Here is a 21,733-nt window from a genome sequence, read left to right on the forward strand (position 1 = left end):
CCCCCAACTCTCGGCCCCCATGCTGGGGTGGGGCCTATGTCGGGGTCCGGCACGCTCTGTGCTGATCCCGCCGGCTCGGCCCGCGCCCCTCGCCCCAAAGTTAGGTTTGGGGCCCCCACCCCACCAATTAGGACTGCCAGGGTCAGAGCCAGTCCGCAACCCGCCGGGGCCCCACCGCCCCCGCCCCCGCCCCGCCGACTCCTCTCCCTCCCCTCCCCCCGGGAGGGAGGAGGAGACTCCGCAGCCCTCCCTCGGCCCTCCCGGCGGCGGCCGCAGCAAGCCCCGTGCCCGCTCCGCCCATCCGCGGCGGGTCGGACGTCCGGAGCCCACGGGTCCCCGGCCGAGGTGAGCGGGGCCGCCAATGCAGGAGACCGAAAGCCACGGCATCCCGGGAAGTCCCTCCAGGCCGCGAACCTTCTGCGGGAGGGAAGGGGTTAAGTTGGGGGCGTGTTGGAGTAGAGGAGAGCAGCTGGGACTCTCGCATCCGCAGCAACCCCCAGACTCGGAGCAGAACTTCCTAGCCCCCTCCCCGGGTTCCCCCACCTCCTAGGGCCCGGGCCTCGGGAGTGAAGGGGCTGCGGGAGTTCGGGGTAAGGCAGGGCCGCCCTCGGAATGCAGTGGGCCGGGGCCGGACGGGAGGGGGGCGCCAGCGGGCGGGGGCGGAATTTGGAACTCTCCCGGGGGACCCAACGTGGTCACCATGGCGAGTGCGGGATGGACGGGCGGCGCGGGCCAATCGGGGCGCGGCGCCACTGTCCCAGGCCTGCGGCGGCTGCCAATGAGAGACCGCGTGGTGGGGTGGGCGGGACCGCGTCTCGAGGGGCCGGGAGACCCTCACCGGAGCGGCGGGCTGGGAGGCTGGGGAGGGGGCAAGGAAGAGAGGTTTAAGGCGGCTCGCGGTCGTGGGAGGGCAGAAGGGGAATTTCTGAAAGTAGTTGGGGCAGGTGGAACGACGGCTCAGTGCGAGGAGAAGGGAGTGGGCCTCGGTTGCCCCACCGTTCTGATTGTACGAGCGACTGGTGTCCGGCAAGCCCGTTCCCCATCCGGGGCTTCAGTTTTTCTGTCTTAAGTGTCGGTTATGTAGGGCTGTTGTGGAGCTTGGATTAGTTCGTATTGGCGCAGATTTTCCCCACTTGTTGGACAAAGCTTTTAGGTATCTTGTTAGTGCCTCTCCCCATCCTACAAGTAAGGAAACAGCCTCAGAGAGGGCACGGACTTGGCAGATAGCACACAGCATAACAGAGGCAGAGATGAGACTTCGTGGGAAGTCTGCTGTACAAGAGTGAATAGTTCAAGGAGTTGCTCAGAGGCCCGGGGCAGGGGTCTGCCCCCATGAAAGGCTCCCATCCTCTCCCAGCTATGCTTGGCCACTTGGCCTGATGACTGAGGACCCCATTGTGTAGGTGGTCCCAGGGGCATCTTGCCCCTCAAGTGATCACGACCCAGGAGGGGAGGCATCCCGTCCCAGCATTCTAGCGCCCCACCCCCAGCCCTACTTTGCTGCTGGTCCTCTATGTGGATATGGACCAGTAGCTGTACCTCTGGGTCTCAGTTGGCCCATTTATAAAGAAGGGAGTTCTGATCGGTGATTTAGGATATCTGTGGCTCCTCGATATGAGATGGGGGTACCTGGGAACAGGCCAGGGGTGGCTACCCCCTCGGGCTCCGGTTCAACCTTCAGGCTCAGCTTACCTTCCTCCCTCCTTCTCAGTCCTCTCCTGGAGGTCCAGTGACTGGAGCGTGGGCAGCAGGTCAGAGGGACAGACGCCCACAGTTTGTGGGCTGACCAGCCTTGGACCCTGCACTTATCCAATCAGGCCGTCCTTTGTGGTTTCCTGCCGGGCTCTGCTGCCTGCCCACAGCCAGGCCTGTGGCCACACGCCAGCCCTAGAGCCCCACCTGAAAGGTTCTGGGAGAACATAGAGGGTTTCTGAGCTGGAGGGAAGAGTAGGGCCACCAGGCGCACCGGCCCCAATCCCCTAAACTGGGCCCCATCTAGGCCTCAGCATTGCTTACTCTTCTCACTAGATATGAGTCATCTAAACATGCTAAGGACGAAACACAAAGCTGTCCCCCTGAGAGTCAGGCTTCCTCAGGTAAGATGCCTGATCCTTGACCTGGCCATGAGATGACCTCTCACTGTGACCTTGGCCTCAGACAGACTCTGACACCTACCTGGCTCAGAGCCTGGCCACAAAGTGACTCCTGATCCTTAGGATGGCTCAACCCTCCCAGGTTATAGACAACCCTTAACTGTTCATTTTCCATCCATCAACCTGGGAAGCATTTATGCAGCATCTGGGCCCTGTACTGACAGCCAGCGAGACCAAGATGCCCTTGTGGACTTCACAGTGTGGCAATTGCTGAAGAACAGGGAGGTGCTATTGCTTTGGGAGCACTAACATACTCTGTGTACAAGGTCAGGGAAGGCCACCCAGAGGAGAGGTATCCCAAAGTAGGTCTTAAAGGATGCGTAGGAGTTTGCTGCTGGAGAAAGAAAGGAGAAACAAACATTCCAAACAGGTCCATGAGCAGCAGGAACCACTGGTCACTTTGGGTAGACAGGGCTGGTGAGGACCTAGCCTGAGGCAAATATCGGATCAAAACATTATGGTTTCTGTCCTATGAGTGGCCAGCCGCTGCCTGGAGCAGTGAGGGTGGCTGCAGGGATGGGGTTCAGGGGCTCTGAGTCCCACGTGGCCCCGCTGCCCAGCTCAGGGGGTGTGAAGTCATGGTTCAGCCTTCTGCTCTCCACCCCACCAGCCAACTTGGAGCAAATCTTGTATGCAGGGCCTGTCCTAGTGGCTCTGGGTGGCACAAGTGTCCTACCTGGGTTGGGGGAAGCCTGGACTGCAAAAAAAGAGAGGGCAGCTGGCCAGGTCTGGCTGTGGAAGGTTATGGGGTTCTGCTCCCTGGCAGAGAGTGAGGCTGGGGAGGCCAAGGCGTTTCCTGGAGGTGGTGGAACTGAGCGTGTGTGGGGTTTCAGAGGCTGAGGGGGGCATCCCAAGTGGGGGAACAGCCTGAGCAGAAACCCTGAGGATTCAAGCAGGAATAGACCCGTCTGGCTGGTGGGAGGCAAGAGAGGGGAGGGTGGGTGGGAAAGGCTCTCTGGGCCTGTGGAGGCTGGTCCCTCCTCCACCTAATCCTTGGGAGGTGGTGACACCCTGCAGGAATCAGGAGGCCACCCCACACATATCTGCACACCCCTGGGGAAGAAGGCGCTGAGCCTGGTGGGGAAGGGCAGGCCGGGTAGGGCAGCTGGAGCCTGTCTCTACAACTGCAAGCTGAACCTCTGTGTGGCATCAACTCTTGGTGAGTGTGTACGTTACCAGGGCTTGGGGGGTGGGGTGGGGTGTGTGTGTGTGTGTGTGTGTGTGTGTGTGTGTCCGTCCGTGTCCCCAAGGCTGTGCTATGTGAGTGGGGTGGGGGTAGGGGTGAGGGGAGGTGTTGCTAGGCAGAGTCTAGCTGCCCTTGAGTGTGTGTGCAGGGCTTCTGGTGTGCTGGGGGGTAGGCTTCTCCGGAAAACCGACCTTGGGCTCCCACCCCCATGCCTTTACATGTGCGCGCACACACACCCTTCAGGGGACCCTGGGCCTGCAGGAGGGAAGGCGGGAGGGCTGTTCAGAGCCCCTCTGTCCCCACTGCTCCCCGCCACCAGCCCCCGGGAGGGACCGGGCCAGGCTCCTGGGGAGGGGAACAGGAGCTGAGTCTGGAGCCCACCCCTGCCTTTAGTGTGGGCGCCTGGAAGCCATTAGGGGCCGGGGTGGCGCCTGCCCTGCCCCTGCGCGACAGGCTTGGGATTCCTGGAAGGAGTGGGCCACCCCTCCCTGCCAAGCCCCATGCCAGGCCTGGCAGCTCCCAGAGTGTCAGAGAGGATGTGGCAGTGGCCACCCCCCCGCCACCCTCTCAGTTTAGGGGCTGCAGGATGGACCCAGCAGACAGGGGCCCGGCCCTGAGCACCCCCTCCTCACCACCCCCCCTCCCCCGTTCCCAGCACAGCTCTGGTGGGGCTGCCTGGGCTGCCTGCGGGGCTGGCACTCGGATTTCCTGACTCCTTCCCCTCCCCCGTAGGCTCTCACATTGTTTTTCTTTTCCAAGAGCTTCTCCATGTGGAGCTGGGCCAGGAAAATGGGGCGAGGAGGAGTGTGAGTGTCCGTGTATGTGTTCGTGTGTATATGCTTGTCTTAGGGATGAATATGTATCTTTGCATGTATCCATCTTTGTGGGCATGTATATGTCTTCAGGTGTGTCTGTAACTCTGTATCTACAAGTGAGCGTCTCTCTGTGCATACATATAGTTGTGTGTGCATATGGGGCCATCTCTGAGTGTGTATGTGTCTGCCCGTGTCTCTGTATCTATATTTACATGTATGGGATTGCTTGTGTGTCTGCAAATGTGTGTCTGGGTGTGCACATGTCTGTGAATGCACATGGAATCTAGGCCAGCTACCTCATTGCACAGTTGGAGAGAGTGAGTCACAGTGGGCACTCAGCCTTCAAGGGATCCCTTGGGGAGTCAGGGGTGTACAGGGACCTGGAACCTAGGTCTGTATGGCTGTGTCTGTGTACATAACTTTGTCTGTGCAGGTGTTACTGGGGTTGATACATGCATGTTTGTGTGTCTGGAACTATGGGTGGTGACAAGGCATCACCAGTTACTCGTATGTCCCAAACGTGGGTGATTAAAATGCAAATTCCCAGCCCCCCACATACTGAACATGATTCTCTGGGGGGTGAGGCCCAGGAACTGCATTCTAAGCAAGTGTCCAGGTGAATCTGAAAGACTCCTTGATCTAGAAGCGCTGGCCTCCCTCACCCCTCACCCCAGTTCTACAGGCAGAGAAACTGAGGCCCAGTATGGGGCAGTGGTTTACGTGAGGTTGGTGACAGAGCTGGGCCTAGAGCTGGTGCCTGGTGAAGGCAGACGGTAAACAAACAGCAAATGCACTAGAGAAATGTAGTAGGATCACTGATCAACGCTGAGGAACTATGACACTGATGGTCATGAATTGAAACTGACACTGGTCCACACAGTGGTGTAAAACCTGCGATGCCTGGTTATACGGGTGAGGGCAGGAGCAGGCAGAGCGGTGGAGGCGACCAGGGTTGGCGTTGCCTGAGAGACAAGAACAGGTGAGACAGCTGGGGCACTCAGGGCGTTTGTGAGAACGAGGTTGCAACCATGGCCCATAGCAAGGAGAGAAGGGACAGGGTGGGCAGTGGGGACAGCGAACAGGCGGGGCGATCGGTAGGCTGTAGCTCCTTTGGAGACTGAAGAATTTTTGGTGTTGGAGCCCTAGAGGGAGTGAGCTTGGAACTGACTCTTGAGAGAGGTCACAGCTATTGGTAATGACAAAGGTTGTGGCCACTGGCATGATCAGGTGTGTGTTTTTATTTTTTTTAATATAAATTTATGTATTTATTTATTTATTTTTGGCTGCGTTGGGTCTTCGTTGCTGCACAGGCTTCTCATTACGGTGGCTTCTCTTGTCGCGGAGCACGGGCTCTAGGCACGCAGGCTTCAGTAGTTGCGGCACGTGGGCTCAGTAGTTGTGGCTCATGGGCTCTAGAGCAGAGGCTCAGTAGTCGTGGCACACGGGCTTAGTTGCTCCGCGGCATGTGGGATCTTCCCAGACCAGGGCTCGGACCCGTGTCCCCTGCATTGGCAGCGGATTCTTAACCAGTGCACCAGCAGAGAAGTCCCAGGTTTGCGTTTTTAAAAACTCACTCTGGCTGCTGCTCTTGAGAATGGATTTGAAGAAGGCAAAAGGGGGCAGGGGGATGGGGCAGGGAGGTCGGTGGCTGCAGTCTCCCAGGTGGGAGATGATGCTGGTGGCCTTGACAGGTTAGTGGCTGAGGAGGAAGGTGGATAGATCCACGTGATGTGTGGCAGACAGACTGACATGACTTGGAGGTGGGGAGAAAGAAGATTCCAGGATGTTCCCCACAGCGCGAAGGAGTAAGGAAATGCTCTTCTCCCAGAGGGGACATCCAGAAGGAGGATCCAGTAGTGGGGAGAGTGGAGATGGTGAATCCCGTCCGACCAAGCTGAGTCTGAGTTGTCTGAGGGACGTGCTGGTGGTTTGGGCGGTTCTGGAGGGCAGCCCAGGGTGGAGAGAGAGATTCAGGGTTATTGAGGACAGGGCAAGATGGCTCAGGCAGGAGCAGCCAGAGAGGAGAAGGGGGCAAGGACTGGATGACACCAGCACTCCAGGGAAGGTGATGGGGAACAGCTGGAGAAGAGGAGGAAAACCCGGAGAACATCCTGGAAGAGAGACATGCAAGACAGGAGGGATGGAAGGTGCCCAGAGCTAGAGAGGGCACACCCGTGAGGGCTAGGACCTGCCCAGTGGGTAGGGCAGGGGAGCTGGAAGCCAGCCTGGCAAGGCCTGACGAGAGAGAGAGAGGGAGATGGACAGGGTGGAGACAGCAAGTGTGGACCCCTCTGGATGGGCCTTGAAAGGGGGGAGACAGAGAAGTGAGGTGAAAGTGCCAGGAGAGACTTTAGCAGGTGGGGAGGCCCCCTGGAGAGGGATCATTGGCAGGGGTGGGAGAAGCTGGATGGGGGGGGACCTTTGACCCAAGGAGGGAGAGCCCCTCTGTCCTCTTAGGGGCAGAGAGGAGGGGGCCGTGGGGCTTGGGGCAAGACAGGGAGGGAGTGCCAGCCTGACAGCTTCTCTTTTCACTGCAGACTCTGACATTAGATCACTTGCCAGGAGTGAGGGGCTTAGAGGCCAGAGGAGGGTGAAGAGGCGACACAGAGCGTTGGCCAGCGTTGGGACACTGTTCCGGATTGCTGAGAGCCCCACCAGCAGTGCCCTGATGGGTCCCTGAAAAAAGGAAGAGATGGCAATCAGGGCAGGGCCTTAGGGGCTGGGGTGAGGATCTGTGGGACAGGCCCAGCTGAATGGGGAAGGAAGTACGAGATGCCCCGAGGGGCTGCTCCTAGGGGTCAGCACAGAGCCACATGGAGGGAGAGTGTGGCAGGTTGGGGATAGAGAGGGGCATGTGTCTCACTTATTTTAAAGGGGACGTGGCCCGTGAACAGCAGAGCTCAGCAGCAGGCATGGGGGGCACCTCACCACACCGCACCGCCACCATCTAGACACCGGCTTATTTCTGTCGTACCATCAGTGCGTGCAGGTATTCACCAAACCTGCCCCAGTGTTTGCGTTTGGACTTCTGGATGCTGTATCTGGATTAACTCCAGGGCTTAACTTTGCTGAGCCTCCCTTTCCTCTTCAGTAAATGTCTATAATTTCCCCCACGTCTGTTGAGAGGATAGATCACATAGCCATGGTGCCTGGGCCTCCATAAATGTCACTGTCATTGTCATCAGTGCTGGGACAAAGACCAGGAGCCAGCCCCTGCCCTCAGCAAACTCACAGTCTGGGGTCAGGATGGGGAGCACACAGGGACACAGATAAGTGGTACAGTGGGATTGGCTAGTGGAGACATGGGCTGGGGCTGACTACCTGGCCTGAGGGGGTCCGGGAAAACTTCTTGAAGAAGGTGATATCTCAGATAAGTTTTAAGGATGAGAAGCGTTAGCCCAGTGCAGGAAGAGGCTGGGAGGGGACTCCTGGCGGCAGGGCCAGCATGGGAGCATGCAGCATTCCGGGTGGAGAGAGAATAGTATAAGCCATTCACTGTGTGAGATGGGACCTGAAGGTCAGGGACAGCAGATCAAGGTTTCAGATCAGCTGCGGCTGCTGCAGGGTGAAGGGACTCAAGGCGGGGAGTCTGGAGGCCAGTGAGGAAGCGGTTGCAGGCCCTTGCGCACCATTCCAGCCTCACTGGGGCTTCTGGAGGTGACCATTTTCACTCCTCCCACCTTTGCCCATGCTGTTCCCTCTGCCGGTTACTCCCTTCCCATGGCTGAGCTTAAGGATATGGACGGATGGTAGCCACCTCCTAATAATGGTTGTGTTCTCCCACAGGTTGGAGGAGACGTCCCCCGCCCCGTGGCCGGGAGAGCAGCGGGTAGCAGTGGCCATCATGCACAGTGGTATCGCGTCCGCCGCGCGCGCCCCGCGCCGCCTCTGAGTCTGGGAGTTCCAGCCCAGGGCCCGAGAGCCTGCCCGCCCCCGCGGCCACACCATGAGCCACGGGCCGAGCCCCCGGCTGGCCGAGTCCCCGCAGCTGTCCAAAGGCAGCCTCCTGACCATCTTGGGCAGCCCGTCGCCCGAGCGCATGGGGCCGGCCGACTCGCTGCCGCCCACGCCGCCGAGCGGCACGCCCTCGCCCGGGCCGCCTCCGGCTCTGCCGCTGCCGCCGGCGCCCGCGCTGCTGGCCGACGGGGACTGGGAGAGCCGTGAGGAGCTGCGGCTGCGGGAGTTGGAGGAGGCGCGCGCGCGGGCGGCGCAGATGGAGAAGACCATGCGCTGGTGGTCGGACTGCACGGCCAACTGGCGCGAGAAGTGGAGCAAGGTGCGCGCCGAGCGCAACCGCGCGCGCGAGGAGGTGCGCCAGCTGCGCCAGCGTCTCGACGCGCTCACCAAGGAGCTGGCGGGCGCGCGGCGCGAGCGCCAGGAGGCGCAGGGCGAGTGCGAGGCGCGGGGCCGCGAGCTGGCGCGGCTGCGGGGCGCCCGGGGGGTCATGGACAGGACGCCTGACGGTCCCGAGACAGAGCCAGAGAGGGAGCAGGAGCCAGTGCGCGACGTCGGGTCGGAGAGACCCCAGGGCAGCCAGGTGCGCGGCGTGGGGGCGGGGCTGCTGGGCGGGGCCTTCGCGCTAGAGTTTAAAAGTGGGAGGGGCTGATTGACTCGGGCAGAAGAGGTGGCCGCCTGGCTCAGAAAGAGGGGTAGTAAGGGCCGGGCCCGGGTCGGGCCCGCAGGGAGGTTTGACTCCTTCAGGGGGTCGGGCTCTGCACTGCAGGGCCCCAGGTTACCTCCCTTCCAGAGACCGCCCGCAGGGCAGAGAGTCCCCGGTTCTGGTGGTCCCTCCACTCCCACACCTGAGTAATCAACAGAACCAAGAAATCATCCTCTCTGAGCAGGAGCACGTTCTAAGCACTTACCTGGAAGACATCCATTAGTAGCAGAGCTGAATCCATTCATTCGTTCAATTTGAATTTAGGGGAAGGGGGAAACATTTATAAGAGGGGTCAATCAAAGCTGAGGGGTGGGGGGTTATCAGGGCAGTGGGAGCACAGAGGAGGTCCCAGATCCAGGCTTTGAGGAGGGGCTGCACAGAAGCTTTTCTGGAAGCAGTCCATTTAAGCTGAGACTAGGAGGATGCGGAAGAATTGGCTGTGAAAAGTGCAGGAATGCATTCCAGGTGATGGAAATTCTGTGCAAAAACCTAGAGGCTGAGAGTGCCTGGTGAGTTTGGGAAATGGCATCCATGGTTCGATGGGCACCTCCACAGGGCGCTGGGCTCTGCACGTGCATTGTCTGCTTAATTCTCCGAGCAACCCCAGGAAGTATTTCCTTTACAGAGGAGAACACTGAGGCGTTGAGAGGTTAAGTACCAATGGCTCCCAGCTGGTGACTAGACTCACTGGGAGTTGCCCCCAGGCGAACTCCAGAGCCCATGGTGATAATAATCAGTACCTCTGGAATATTAATGGTGTGTGTGGAGGGCAGCCTCCCCTGAACCAGCAGGCCTGTCACCAGAAGGCCATCTAGGGACAGAGTCCAGCCTCAGGTTGCTCCCAGCTCCCTCCCCAGGCAGGCCAGCTCCTCTAGCTAAGATTCTTGGCTGCCCCGTCTCCTCTCCTGCCTGTGGGCCAGAGTGGTCACTGCTGCCTCCTGGTGGCTGAAGCCCCTCCTCCCCAGGCCTGCGTGGTGTTGGCAGTTGGAGTTCATTGCTTTACTTCGGGGCAGGGAATGAGAGCCCCTGTATACCAACCAGCCTCACGGCACTATTCCTGTTCTCTCCTTCTTCTGGTTATGAGTCACAGTCGACGGGGTGGCAGGTACCAGCGGTGGGAGCTCTGGAGTTGCAGTCTGAGTTTGCTCTCCAGCCCAGCCCTGTCCTCTGTGACCCACAGCAAGTTCCTTCTTCCCTCCCTGTTTCCTCATTTGTGAATTGGAGCTTTGGACCAGGTGGCATCAGAGGCCCCCACCCAGACAGTCTGAGATACAAGAGGAGTAGAATCTCACTCAGGGAGGCCTCAGGGCCACTGTCCCAGTCTAGATAGGGAAACCAAGGGCCAGTCAGGGAAGGGGCTGGTCCAGACTCATCTGGAAAGGCTGTAGGAAAAGCCAGGCTGCAACAGAGGCCATGGGCATCTTGAGTCTATAGTCAGAGGCAGGCCAGGGGGCAGACAAGGGCAGAGGGGAAGGGGAGCCTGGCAGGGAGGAAGAGGCCTCAGAGTTGAGTTAATAATCCCTCACTGCTTCCTATCTGGAAGCTGGTTCTGCTCACAGAGGTCACCCACCTTCCTATGCGTCTTTTACCACTTCACTTATCATGTTTCAGGTGTTTGCACCTGAAAAAGGGGATCTTCGAGTGGGAATTCCTTTTGAGGGAATCTAGTCCTTATTCGTTGTAGGAATCCCTGCTTCTACATACATTCACACCAGTGTCCCACCAAATGTTTGCATACTTCCACTGACAGGGAGCTTATCACCTATTCTGGGGACTCTTCCAGGATTCAGGGAACCTTAGTGGCTGACTCTGTGCACTTCTAGGCAGTGCAGGGAGAGGGTGTGTCCCTCCCTCCCCAGGGGTGGAGAAGCAGGCAGCAGAAGAGGAAACTGGGGTCCAGAAGGACTGTGTGACTTGCCCAAGGTTACCCACCAAGCTGATGCCAGACCCTGGGCCTAGGAGAGGCCACAATGAAGGCCAAGAGGGTGAGGACTCAGCGACCACTGACCCAGCCTCCGCCTTGGACCCCACAGGAGCTGGAGCTGATGGAGGGCCTGCTGAGGAGCAGACCAGAGGAGCCCGAGGGCTGCTGGGAGACACGCAGCATAGGGGCGGGGGCCTCACGGGGCAGCTCGGGCCGCCAGGAGCGTAGCCGACTGCCCTGGGAAGACACCGCCACCATCGAGGAGGACGCCTCCAAGTTGACTGCCCTGCGGCTACGGCTGGATGAGTCCCAGAAGGTGCTGCTCAAGGAGCGAGAGTAAGTCCCGGGAGGCAGGCAGGGGCTGGGGGCCGGCCCGGGCCACTCCAGCGCGTCCTCAGAATCACAGAATGAAAATCCGTGTCTCAGAAGGTGAGATTCACTGGAGCGGAATGGTACTGTTTCAGTCTTGGGACTTTAGAACAGTGGTACTCTGCCCAAGGACACAGAGTTTTTTTATTATTATTATTAATTCAAATAATACGTGTTGGGCATTGGGGTCAGGCTCTGCTCAGCAGTGTGGATACAGCCATCAGTAAGACCAGAAATTCCTGCCTTCATGGGGGGAGAGTGCCGTGGGCAAAAATAAAAGCAGGGAAGAAGGGATAGGGAGATTGGGGGGTTGCAGCTGGGAATTTGGCTTTGGACGTGTTGAGTTTGAGATGGCACGGAGGCAGTTGGGGACATGAATGAATCTGGAGTTTGTGAGACGGGTCTGGGCTGGAGGTAAAAACGCAAGAGTCATCGGCAAATAGATGATACTGAAAGCCGTGAGCTGGGGTGAGAGTGGATAGGGAGGTGGCCGGAGGATGGGGCCCTGAAGCCGACCAAGTTTAGAAGAAGAGGGAAGCAGCAAAGGAGACAGGAGAAGGGAGCCAGTGGGGGGCAGAGAAAGCAGGAGAAACTGTGTCCTGGAGGAGGGAGTGATCAGCTGGTCAAGTAGGAAGAGGACTGAGCACTGACCAGTGGATTTAGGACGTGGAGGTCACCAGTTACCTTGATCGGGGCACAAGCCTGATTATGATGAATATTTTGTAACACCCTCTTTTCTGTCCAGAAATTAAATACAAAGATAGTTTAACTTAACTACACACAGAAGTCTTTTAAAAATCAACATAATGCCCTTGTGAAGATAGAGGCAGAGATCAGGGTGATGCTTCTGTAAGCCAAGGAACACCAGAAATTGCCAGCAAACCACCAGAAGCCAGGGGAGAGGCATAGAACAGATTTCCTCTCACACCCCTCACATGGAGCCAACCCTGCCAACACCTTGGTCTTAGACTTGGAGCCTCCAGAACTATGAGACAATACATTTCTTTTTAAGCAAAACAAAAATCAACCTATTGTACAAACTGAAATGTAAAGAAATACTAGACTTTCAGAATGGGAGACCAGCACGGTGTGGGGTTGGTCGTAAAGCACTGTGTGCTGGGGCCTGATACCATGCTTGTTACCCACAGCGCCTCCTTCATGTTTAGGACAGAGTGCAGGGTGGGGGTCACGAGAACACATGGGACTGCCACCCAGTGATGATGACAAGAGAGGACCCGTCCTTCAGAGAGTCACTGGACTCTCTGTTTTCCAGCTTTTCCAACTGCAAAGCTGTGTGTTCAAAACCAAGCCTACATAAAACAGATAGGAAGAAATGGGGGTCTCATTTGGCAGATGAGCCCAGGGCCCAGTGCCCTGGAGCCCTGGTCACTCCACACTGGGAGCTGGGCACCTGTAGCTGTGCAGAGGGTGGAGCTCCAGAAGAAATGCAAAACCAGGGTGCCTGCCGCAGAGTGGGGTGCCAGGGCCTTGAATGCAGAGGCAAGCACTTTGGACATGGGATTGACAGGTGCAGACTACATAGGAGGACTCAACAGAGGGCCCCAGTGGACTCACCCCCATTTATCCCTCCCTCTCCCCTCCCCAGGGATAAAATGGCACTGAGCAGGAACATTGAGAAGCTGGAGGGGGAGCTCAGCCAGTGGAAGATCAAGTATGAGGAGCTGAGCAAGACCAAGCAGGAGATGCTCAAGCAAGTGAGTCCTGGAGACCACGGGGGCTTCCTGGGGGAAGCAGTGCTGCACTGTTGAATTTCAGCAGAGGGAATGGAAGAAAGAAGGGAATTCATTCATTCACTGTCAAGCACCAGCCATGTGCCATGCAGTGTTCTGAGTACTGAGGCAGGCAGTGTCCTTACCTTCAGGGGCTCACCTTAGGGGGGGCCGTGGTGAGGGAGACCAACAGTAAGCAGGTAGATAAATTCAGAAGCTGTGAAAGAGTCAAAACACAATCAGAGAAATGAGGTGGTGGGTCATAGAAAGACTTCTCTAAGAGGGTGACATTTGAGGCAAGAGCTAAAGTGATTAGAAGAAGCCACCCTTGAGAGGAGATAAAGGCAAAGTTCCTGGCAGAAGGTACAGCAAATGCAAAGGTCCTGAGGCCAGAACAAGCCTAGTGTGTTCAGGAACTAGAGGCCAGTGTGGCTGGAGGATAGTAAGTGAGAGCTGAGATTGCAAGGGGAGCTAAATCCCATAGGCCTTGTAGACCAAGACGAAGGGGAGGAGTCTGGACATTCACTGGGCACATAGTGGGTGCGAAATCTCGCTGGAGCCTCACAGCAGTCAAGAAATCTGGGTCCTGATGTCCCCATCTTACAAATGAGGAAATTGAAGCTCCAACTGGCAGAGAGGGGATTCCACCACTGCATTCTGGGGGCTCGGGGCAGGCAGGGGTCAGGCTGGGTTTCCCTTACTGCTTCCTGTGCAGGCCCTGATGGCCACCAGGGGGCGCAGCCACCCACGGAAAGCTGGGCTGGATCCCTACTTTTCCAGAAGACGGGAGGTTCACAGACCTCAGAGCCTGAAACTGTCCTGGAAAACCGGTCTTTAAGTAGAATCTCTTTAAGGAATCTCCTAAAATAGAGCTTCCCAGACGTCACCCTCATCCTCCTGAGTCAGCATCTTTGGAGGTTGGGTCCAAGAATCTGTCTTTTTAATCTTTTCAAATTGTGTAATCTTTTGAAGAAAAGTAAGACAACTGTGCAGATTTACAGATACATAATTACAAATATTCTCATTTGTATCAGGCTTTCTTCCCTCAACATTCCATATTTAAGGCTCATCCATGCCATTGCAAAGATCATTCATCTGGCAGCTTTCCCTGCTGTACAACAGTGAATCTGCACTATTTTAAAAGCACCCCAGGCGATTCTCATGTGACCAACCCCACACCCACAGGCAGACCTGGGTTCAGATCCACTGGGTGCGTTCAGCCAGTGTTCACTGCCCTGGGCCCAGGCCATACAGGGATAGAAGGTGGGCAGACAGACACGCTGTCTGTCCTCCCGAGCTCACATTCTTGGGGGGACGGGGGGGTGGAGAAGTACCCCTTCTAGGCAGGGAGGACAGGAGAGGCCTCCCTGAGGAGGGAGCATTTAGGCCAGGACCTGAGAATGAGAAAAGTCAGCCCTTCAAGATACCTCGGAACGGGGGCACCAGGCAGAGGGAACCACATGTGTGAAGCCTGCAGTGGACAGGAACTTGTGTATTTGAGGACTAGGGAGGAGGCCGAGGTGCCCAGAGCACAGAGAGCTCAAGGGAGAGAGGTGGGAGATGTGGTCAAGGGGAGACGGGTCCAATCGTGCAGGGCTTTACGGGACCATAGGGAGGGGTCAGTTTTTATCTTTTTTTTTTTATTATTATTTTTTTATTTTGACTGCATTGGGTTTTCGTTGCTGCACACGGGCTCTCTCTAATTGTGGTGAGCGGGGGCTACTCCTCGTTGCAGCGCGCGGGCTTCTCATTGTGGTGGTTTCTCTTGTTGCAGAGCACGGTCTCTAGGTGCACGGGTTTCAGTAGTTGTGGCACACGGGCTCAGTAGTTGTGGCTGGCGTGCTCTAGAGTTCAGGCTCATTAGTTGTGGCACGTGGGTTCAGTAGTTGCGGCATGTGGGATCTTCTTGGACCAGGGCTCGAACCGATGTCCCCTGCATTGGCAGGCAGATTCTTAACCACTGCGCCACCAGGGAAATCCGTCAGTTTTTATCTTAAGGAACCTGGGAATGGAGATATGATTGGGTTTATCTTTTTTATTTTTATTTATTTTTTGGCCACGCTGCATAGCTTGCAGGATCTTAGTTCCCCAACTGGGGATTGAATCTGAGCTCCCTGCAGTGGAAGCACCGAGTCCTAACGGGCTGGACCGCTAGGGAACTCCCCTGGGTTTATCTTTTTTTAAAGCTCCTCCTGGGCTATTGTTGTGGAAAATGGGTTGACTGGGGAGGTGGGGGGCAAGAGTGGACACTGGGAGGCTAGATGGTAATGAGGTAGGAAGTGAGAGATGTCAGAAGAGGCAGAAGTGGTCAAATTTGGGGTCTGTTCTAGATACCCGGTGGCCCATTTGGTACCACCTCAGGCCCCTTGCTAAGCCCTTATGCACCAGTGCCCACCCAGCAGGGCTGGTGGTCCTCACCTAACCAGGCTGTGCTGTATCATGCAGCTCAGCATCCTGAAGGAGGCCCACCAGGACGAGCTGGGCCGCATGTCCGAAGACCTGGAGGACGAGCTGGGTGCACGCTCCAGCATGGACAGGAAGATGGCGGAGCTGAGGGGCGAGGTGAGGCCACTGTGAGCGCCTGGGGCTCAGGGGACCAGGGGTCCTGCCACCATCAGTCATTCACGTAGAAGAGGGCAGGAACCAGGCCTGTACACTAAGGGGGAACCAGCCACACCCCGAGGGTGCTCGAGTCTGCAGGGGTTGGGCCTCTCTCCCACACAGAGACTAGAAGCGCCCTCACATCCTGCACACCGTGAAATAAGCCCCGGTTAATTATAGCCGCTGCAGCTGGACCTGCTTCCTGGAGCCAAAAAAACGGCTGCAGGAGGAGGTGGGGAGGGGGAGCCTCCAACTCTGGCCTTCTGTGCCCCCTCCCTGTGGACCCCTCCCCCTGTCCTGCCCTGTTGCAGATGGAGCGGCTGCAGGCGGAGAACGCAGCCGAGTGGGGTCGCCGTGAGCGGCTGGAGACAGAGAAGCTGGGCCTAGAGCGTGAGAACAAGAAGCTGCGGGCACAGGTCGGGGACCTGGAGGAGGCGCTGGCCCGGCGGCGGCGGCAGACAGCCAGCGCGCTGGACTGCGACCTGCGGGCCAGCCAGGCCTCGCTCTTCGAGAAGAACAAGGTGGGGCAGTGGGTGGCGCGGCCAGGGCTGAGGCAGAGTGCCTTCTGGGTGTCCAGCTCCAACCCGCAGGGGCCCGGGGACCGTTGAAGTAACAACTACGGACAGAGGTCATAATCGCCCCAGCCGCGGCTCCTGCTGGGCGCCCACCGTGGGCCAGGCTAAGTGATATCATAGCAGCTGCATTTATGGGGCACCACTGTGGGCCAGGCCCTGTGCCGGTGCTTTTTGTCCATGATTTCACTTAATCCTCTCAACAGCCCTTTTATTAACCCAACAAATGTTTACTGAGCACCGTGTGTAAGCCTTGTTCTAGGTGCTGGGGACACAGCAGTGAACGGACAGGAGGGACGTGGCCTCCCCTCGTGGAGCTGGTGGCTCAGGGGGATGCAGGTGTTTTTCTCTCCCTCACACACTCAGGCTGGTCACACAACTCCGTGGCTGGGCAGGAAGAGGGAAGAGGGAATACCAGGGGGCCTGGCTTAGGCCCGGGTCATGGGGAGACTTCCCTGAGGCAGTGACGTTTGAGCCCAGGTCTCAAGCGAAAGCAGGTGTTGACCGGTAGTGAACTGATTCCGGGAGAGAATTCGGAAGTACTGTGAATGAACGTCCCATGGTGACAGGGACATGGAGCTTTGGAGGAGCAGGGTGGCTGGTGTGGCTGGAGGGCAGTGGGCAAGAAGGACATGGTAGGTGAGGCAGGAGCTCAGGGCCACCTTTGAAGAGTAAGAGGTAGGTGCAAGCAGGTTGTGGTTCTCAGTGCTCACTGGCTACTGTGTGGAAGGCAGATAGGAAGGCAAGCCGGTGGGGAGTCTGTCGCCGTTTCCTGGGGCAGCGGGAAATGATGGAGGCCAGGACCAGGCTCAGGTTGGTGGAGATGGGACAAAGAGGATGGATTCAAGAGACCTTTAGATACTGCCCATCCCCATTTCATGGATGTGAAAACTGAGGCTCAGAGAAATCACAGAGCTCAGGGGTGGGCAGCTCCTCTCCTGGCTGCTCATCCCCTTCCCAGCCACTCTGGCTTCTGATCTCTTTTCTTCCGACACCACTCCCCAGCTTAGCTCATCTCCAGACCCAGGGCTTTAATGCCATTTACACACCAAAGAGTCCCGACTTCACCCCTCCCCAGAAAACATGACTCAGCTCAAGTAGGCTGCTGGACACCTCCATGTCATCTCCTGCAGGCGCCCCAGAGTTACATGTCCAGAATGGAGCCACCAGTTACACCCACCTCTTCCCTCATTGCCCCGCATGCCTTCTCACCTCACTAGACGGCACCTCTAGCCTCCACCTGCTCAGCCAGCTCTAGTACTGGTATTTTAGACAGCAGGTGGAGAGATTCTGGGCAAGAGAGACGCTGGCACCCCTAGAACTGCCTGACCTCATGGAACTCCCTCGCACGAGCCCTCCCCCAATCTCTGCGCCCCTGCAGGAGCTGGCAGACCTGAAGCATGTGCACAGCAAGCTGAAGAAGCAATTCCAGGAGAAGGTGGCGGAGCTGGCACACGCCAACCGGCGGGTGGAACAGCACGAGGCAGAGGTGAAGAAGCTGCGGCTGCGGGTGGAGGAGCTCAAGAAGGAGCTGGCCCAGGCTGAGGACGAGGTGAGCGCCTGCTAGGGCCCAAAGCACAGCCTGCAGACCTCAGCTGGGGGAGGTGGGAGTGGGGCTGCAGGGCCCTCCCATGTCGGACCATGCTGGGTCCCCTAGCACAAGCCTGACTCTCCAGAGGGACCCAGGATAGAGCAGGTGGGTGGGTGACAGATGGTGTGTGGGTAGGAGGATGGGAAGACAAATGGACAGACAAGGTGGATAAGTGGTTGACTAGATTAATGGATGGATGAGTGGGTGGATATGGAGTTGGTTAAATAGAAGGACAGAAGGGTAACTCCATGGATGGATGAACAGATGGATGAGGGAATAGGTGGACAGATGGATGGGAGAGGGAGAGAGGATAGATGGATGAGATGTAACAACAGATGTCTGATGGGTGATTGGTTGGATGGATGGATGGATAGATAGATGGGTGGATGGATGGATGATGGATGGATATATGGAAAGATGGATGACTGAGTGGATAGTGGATAGATGGGTGGATGGATGGATGATGGATGGATATATGGAAAGATGGATGACTGAGTGGATAGTGGAAAGATGGACAGACAGCTGACTGGGTCAGTGGGTGGAAGAATGCATGGAGAGGGAAAGAAGGACAGAAAGATGGAAGGACACAAGGGTAGGGTGAATGGGTGTCTGAAGAGATTAATGAACGGTGAGTGGGTAGGTGGGTATCTCCATGAGCAGGTGGATATTTCCATGGATGAATGATCAGATGGACAGATTCATAGGGTAGGTGTGTTGATGGGTGGACCAGTAGCTTGGGGCATTAGAGGATGGGTAGATTTGGAGGGGAGGGGCAACAGGAAAGAAGAGAAGCGAAAGGGATGTTTCCCTGGAGGAGGTGGGCCTCAAAGGAGCGACAGGAATTGCTCTTGGGGAAGGTCATTCCCACAGAGGAACAGCAGGAGTGGCTGGTCCTAAGCAGGTGGCGGGGCAGGCTGGCGCAGCCCAAGGTGACTCCCATGCTCTTGGCCCTGCTCACCCCCCAGTTGGACGAGGCCCACAACCAGGCACGTAAGCTGCAGCGGTCACTGGACGAGCAGACGGAGCAAAGCGAGAACCTGCAAGTGCAGCTGGAGCACGTGCAGTCCAGGTGGGCCCAGCGTGCAGCCCCTCCGGGGGAGGACTCCTGGCTGGGGCTCAGAAACAGGGCAGAGGCGCTTCCAGCCGAGGGAAGCCAAGGGTCAGGGGTCAGGGTTGGAGCCCTGAGTGGGGCTAGTGGGGAAGACAGAGAAGGAAGAGATGTGGACGTCCTGGGGCCAGAATCCTGTCCCCTCCAGGCAGGAAGGGCCAGGGCCAGGAAACCAGGAAAGGGAGTGCAGGAAGTAAGACCAGCTGGGAGCCTTGGAATTGTGTCGTGTGTCCAGAGGACAGGAGGGGCGGCCAAAGAGGTCAGGCCCAGCATGGGGCAGCAGAGAGGGCCAGTGGGTCTGGGGAGTCTTTGATAAGAAGAACGAGCAGGCTGGGGTGATCCTGAAGGACTGGAGGACAGGGAACCACGGAGGAGCCCCGGCCTTGATGGCAGCCCCGACCCCCTCATTTGTAGACAGGACCCGTCAGCCTCAGTGAAGGAGGACCAGAAGGTCTGGGGGACCCCCCCCAGCACACTCTGCATCCCTCCGCTGCCTCCCTCTCCATCACAGCACCCTGTGAATGGCTCTCTCCCCCGACTCCCCTCAGAGACATGAGATGACAGATAATACCTAGTCCAAGCCCCTCCCCATTTCAGGAGCCCCCACCTGAGACTGACTCTTCCTGTGCCAGGCCTGGGGCAGGCCCTTACCTACATCCTCTTATTTCATGGAATAGACAGAGCCTGGGCTCTGCAGCAGGCTGCCTGGGTGGTTGGGAATTCTGGCTCTGCACTCAGTAGCCGTGTCATTTTGGGCCACTTACTTGACCTCTCTTGGTCAGAGTTTGCTCATCTGTAAAATGGGGCTGATAACAGTTTTTATTGCCTCTTGGTTGTGGGAATTAAATGAGCTGATCTATGCTTATAAAAGTACCTGGTTGGGCTTCCCTGGTGGCGCAGTGGTTGAGAGTCCGCCTGCCGATGCAGGGGACACGGGTTCGTGCCCCTATCCCGGAAGATCCCACATGCCGCGCAGCGGCTGGGCCCGCGAGCCATGGCCGCGGAGCCTGTGTGTCCGGAGCCTGTGCTCCGCAACGGGAGAGGCCACAGCAGTGAGAGGCCCGCGTACAGCAAAAAAAAAAAAAAAAGAAAAAAAAAAAAAGTACCTGGCACATGATAAATGCTAAATAGTAGTGGAGCTTTTGTATTTGGGTCAGATATTGTGCTATAAGAATCATGCTCCTATGAGAGAACGAAAGGGAGAGATTTTTTTCCTAGGGGGCTGGCAGACGAGGAAACTAAGGCACGAGAGGGTAAGTCCTTCCACGGCTACACAGCTAGTAGTTGGTCAGGCCAGATCACCCCCCCCCCGCCATCTGCCACCTGAGCCCTCATTTACAGAGCATGTACTATGTGTGCTGAGTTTCTGTGGCTTAGAGTACGAGCTATGGAGCCAGACCTGTCAGCTGTGTGACCTGGCCAGCCGAGGCTCAGTTTCCCCAGCTGCCTGGGATGCTGCCTGTAAAGTGTTGTTCAGGGGCCCAGGCATGAGTCCAAGTCAGGCTCAGTGTCTGGCCAGCTCTGCCCTGCCACCCCCCAACAGGCCCCACCCAGCACACACCCCTCCAAAGGCCGCCTATCCTCAGGGCTCTCCCGCAGTCTTGGCCACATTCTCTGGGAGCCATAAACTCCCAGAACGGGCAGGCAGGCTCTGCCCAGCCTCTCAAGTGCTTCCATCAGGGAGGGCGGGGCTGCCCGGGACCGCCGCCTCATTTGATTTCCCAACTTTTTGTGCTTTAATGTTCCGGGGACAGCTCACTAAATCACAGTGCAGTAATGGAGGCCCCCGCCTGTGCCCCTCCCTGCCGTGTTAATAATTCATGCCTTCCAGGAAGATGCAGCCTGGGCAGCTACTCCACTGGGGGTGGGGTGCAGGGGAGCCAGGGGAAAGGGGGGATGGGCATTTCCTCCACCAGCTCTTCTTAGAGGGAAGTTTGCCTCGTAAATTTTGGCCTTAGGAAGTTTAATGTGGGGAAGAACTAGGGTGGAGTGCTTTCTCACTGACATTAAGGATGTAGGGGACTCAGAACCCACACCCCCAAACTCTCTCCCTGTGGGCTTTGGAGCCTAGCTTGGGTTTGAATCCCAGCAGCATGACCTTGAGCCTGCTGCTTCACCTCTCTGAGCCCCTGGCCCACTCCAGAGCCAGCCATCCAGTTCAGAGCCCAGCACCTCTCACTGCTGTCTGTGGGACTTCGGGCAAATTACTCAACTGCTTTGTGCCTCAGTTTCCTTGTCTGTAAAATGGGGGTGACAGAAGCACTTCCCTCATTTCAGGGGCTTCTGGGAGGATGAAGTGAGGTGAGGTAATGTTTGTTAAAGGCCCAGTCTGGTGCCTGGCAGCAGAGAAGCGCTAGGGGCGGCTTAGCTGCTGTCAGCACCAGCTGATCAGGCTCATCCCTGACCCGCCTGTCACCCCACCCCACAGGCTCCGAAGGCAGCAGCAGAACGCCCCCCTCTTTGGAAAGATCCGCAGTGCTCGCTTTGGCGCCGAGGAGGCGGGGGACGGAGCCAGCGACCTGGACGAGGATGAGGACCTGCAGATCCAGGTGGCCTAGAGTTCCCAGGGCTGGGCAGGACTGGCTAGCAGCCCGGGCCCCCGGGTGCCCAGGCTGACCAGCCACTTGAACTGATGCAGTTACCTGTGCTCGCTCTGGGAGCAGACCACGGTCCCTGCCACAGATGACTTCCTTCTCTCCCACAGTGGGCATCGGTGGTCCCACCTTACCTACACTCTGTGAAAGGGAAGCCATGGCCTATGTTTTTTATATATATATATATATTATATATATATATATATGCCTGGGATCCTTGGACCCATTTGGTTTTATAGACACAGGACCACTCTGAGGCCCACTTTAGGTGAGCCCCCCCACCTACCCACCCAGGACCTTCTTGCAGGGGGAGCGGGTGTCAAAGGAGGGCTGTTGGGGCCACCACCCAGGCTGCCTCTCTGGGCCCTAGGGGTTGGGTCGGGGCTGTGGCTGTTCTTAGTACAGTGTGATAAACCCAGTCTTTTGTAAT

At 57.4% G+C, this 21,733-nt stretch overlaps 1 protein-coding gene across 3 annotated transcripts; it reads left to right on the forward strand.

The window, feature by feature from the left end:
* Positions 1-279: 279 nt before the first annotated feature.
* Positions 280-21,541, forward strand: CCDC102A (coiled-coil domain containing 102A). 3 transcript variants are annotated; one of them, XM_081217018.1, is made up of 9 exons: positions 280-433; positions 7,948-8,691; positions 10,848-11,074; positions 12,714-12,822; positions 15,283-15,399; positions 15,750-15,959; positions 17,392-17,562; positions 18,567-18,670; positions 21,138-21,541. In XM_081217018.1, the coding sequence occupies exons 2-9, from the start codon at positions 8,101-8,103 to the stop codon at positions 21,265-21,267; spliced, it is 1,659 nt and encodes a 552-aa protein (XP_081073144.1). In that variant the 5' UTR covers positions 280-433; positions 7,948-8,100; the 3' UTR covers positions 21,268-21,541. The 3 variants fall into 3 exon arrangements, with proteins under 3 accessions (XP_081073144.1, XP_081073146.1, XP_081073145.1); XM_081217020.1 differs by having other exon boundaries at positions 7,948-8,430; XM_081217019.1 differs by having other exon boundaries at positions 319-345; positions 7,941-8,691.
* The last annotated feature ends 192 nt before the right edge of the window (positions 21,542-21,733 follow it).

The sequence above is a fragment of the Mesoplodon bidens genome (genome assembly GCF_964165515.1).
Source record: "Mesoplodon bidens genome assembly, chromosome: 18".
Taxonomy (NCBI): Eukaryota; Metazoa; Chordata; class Mammalia; order Artiodactyla; family Ziphiidae; genus Mesoplodon; species Mesoplodon bidens.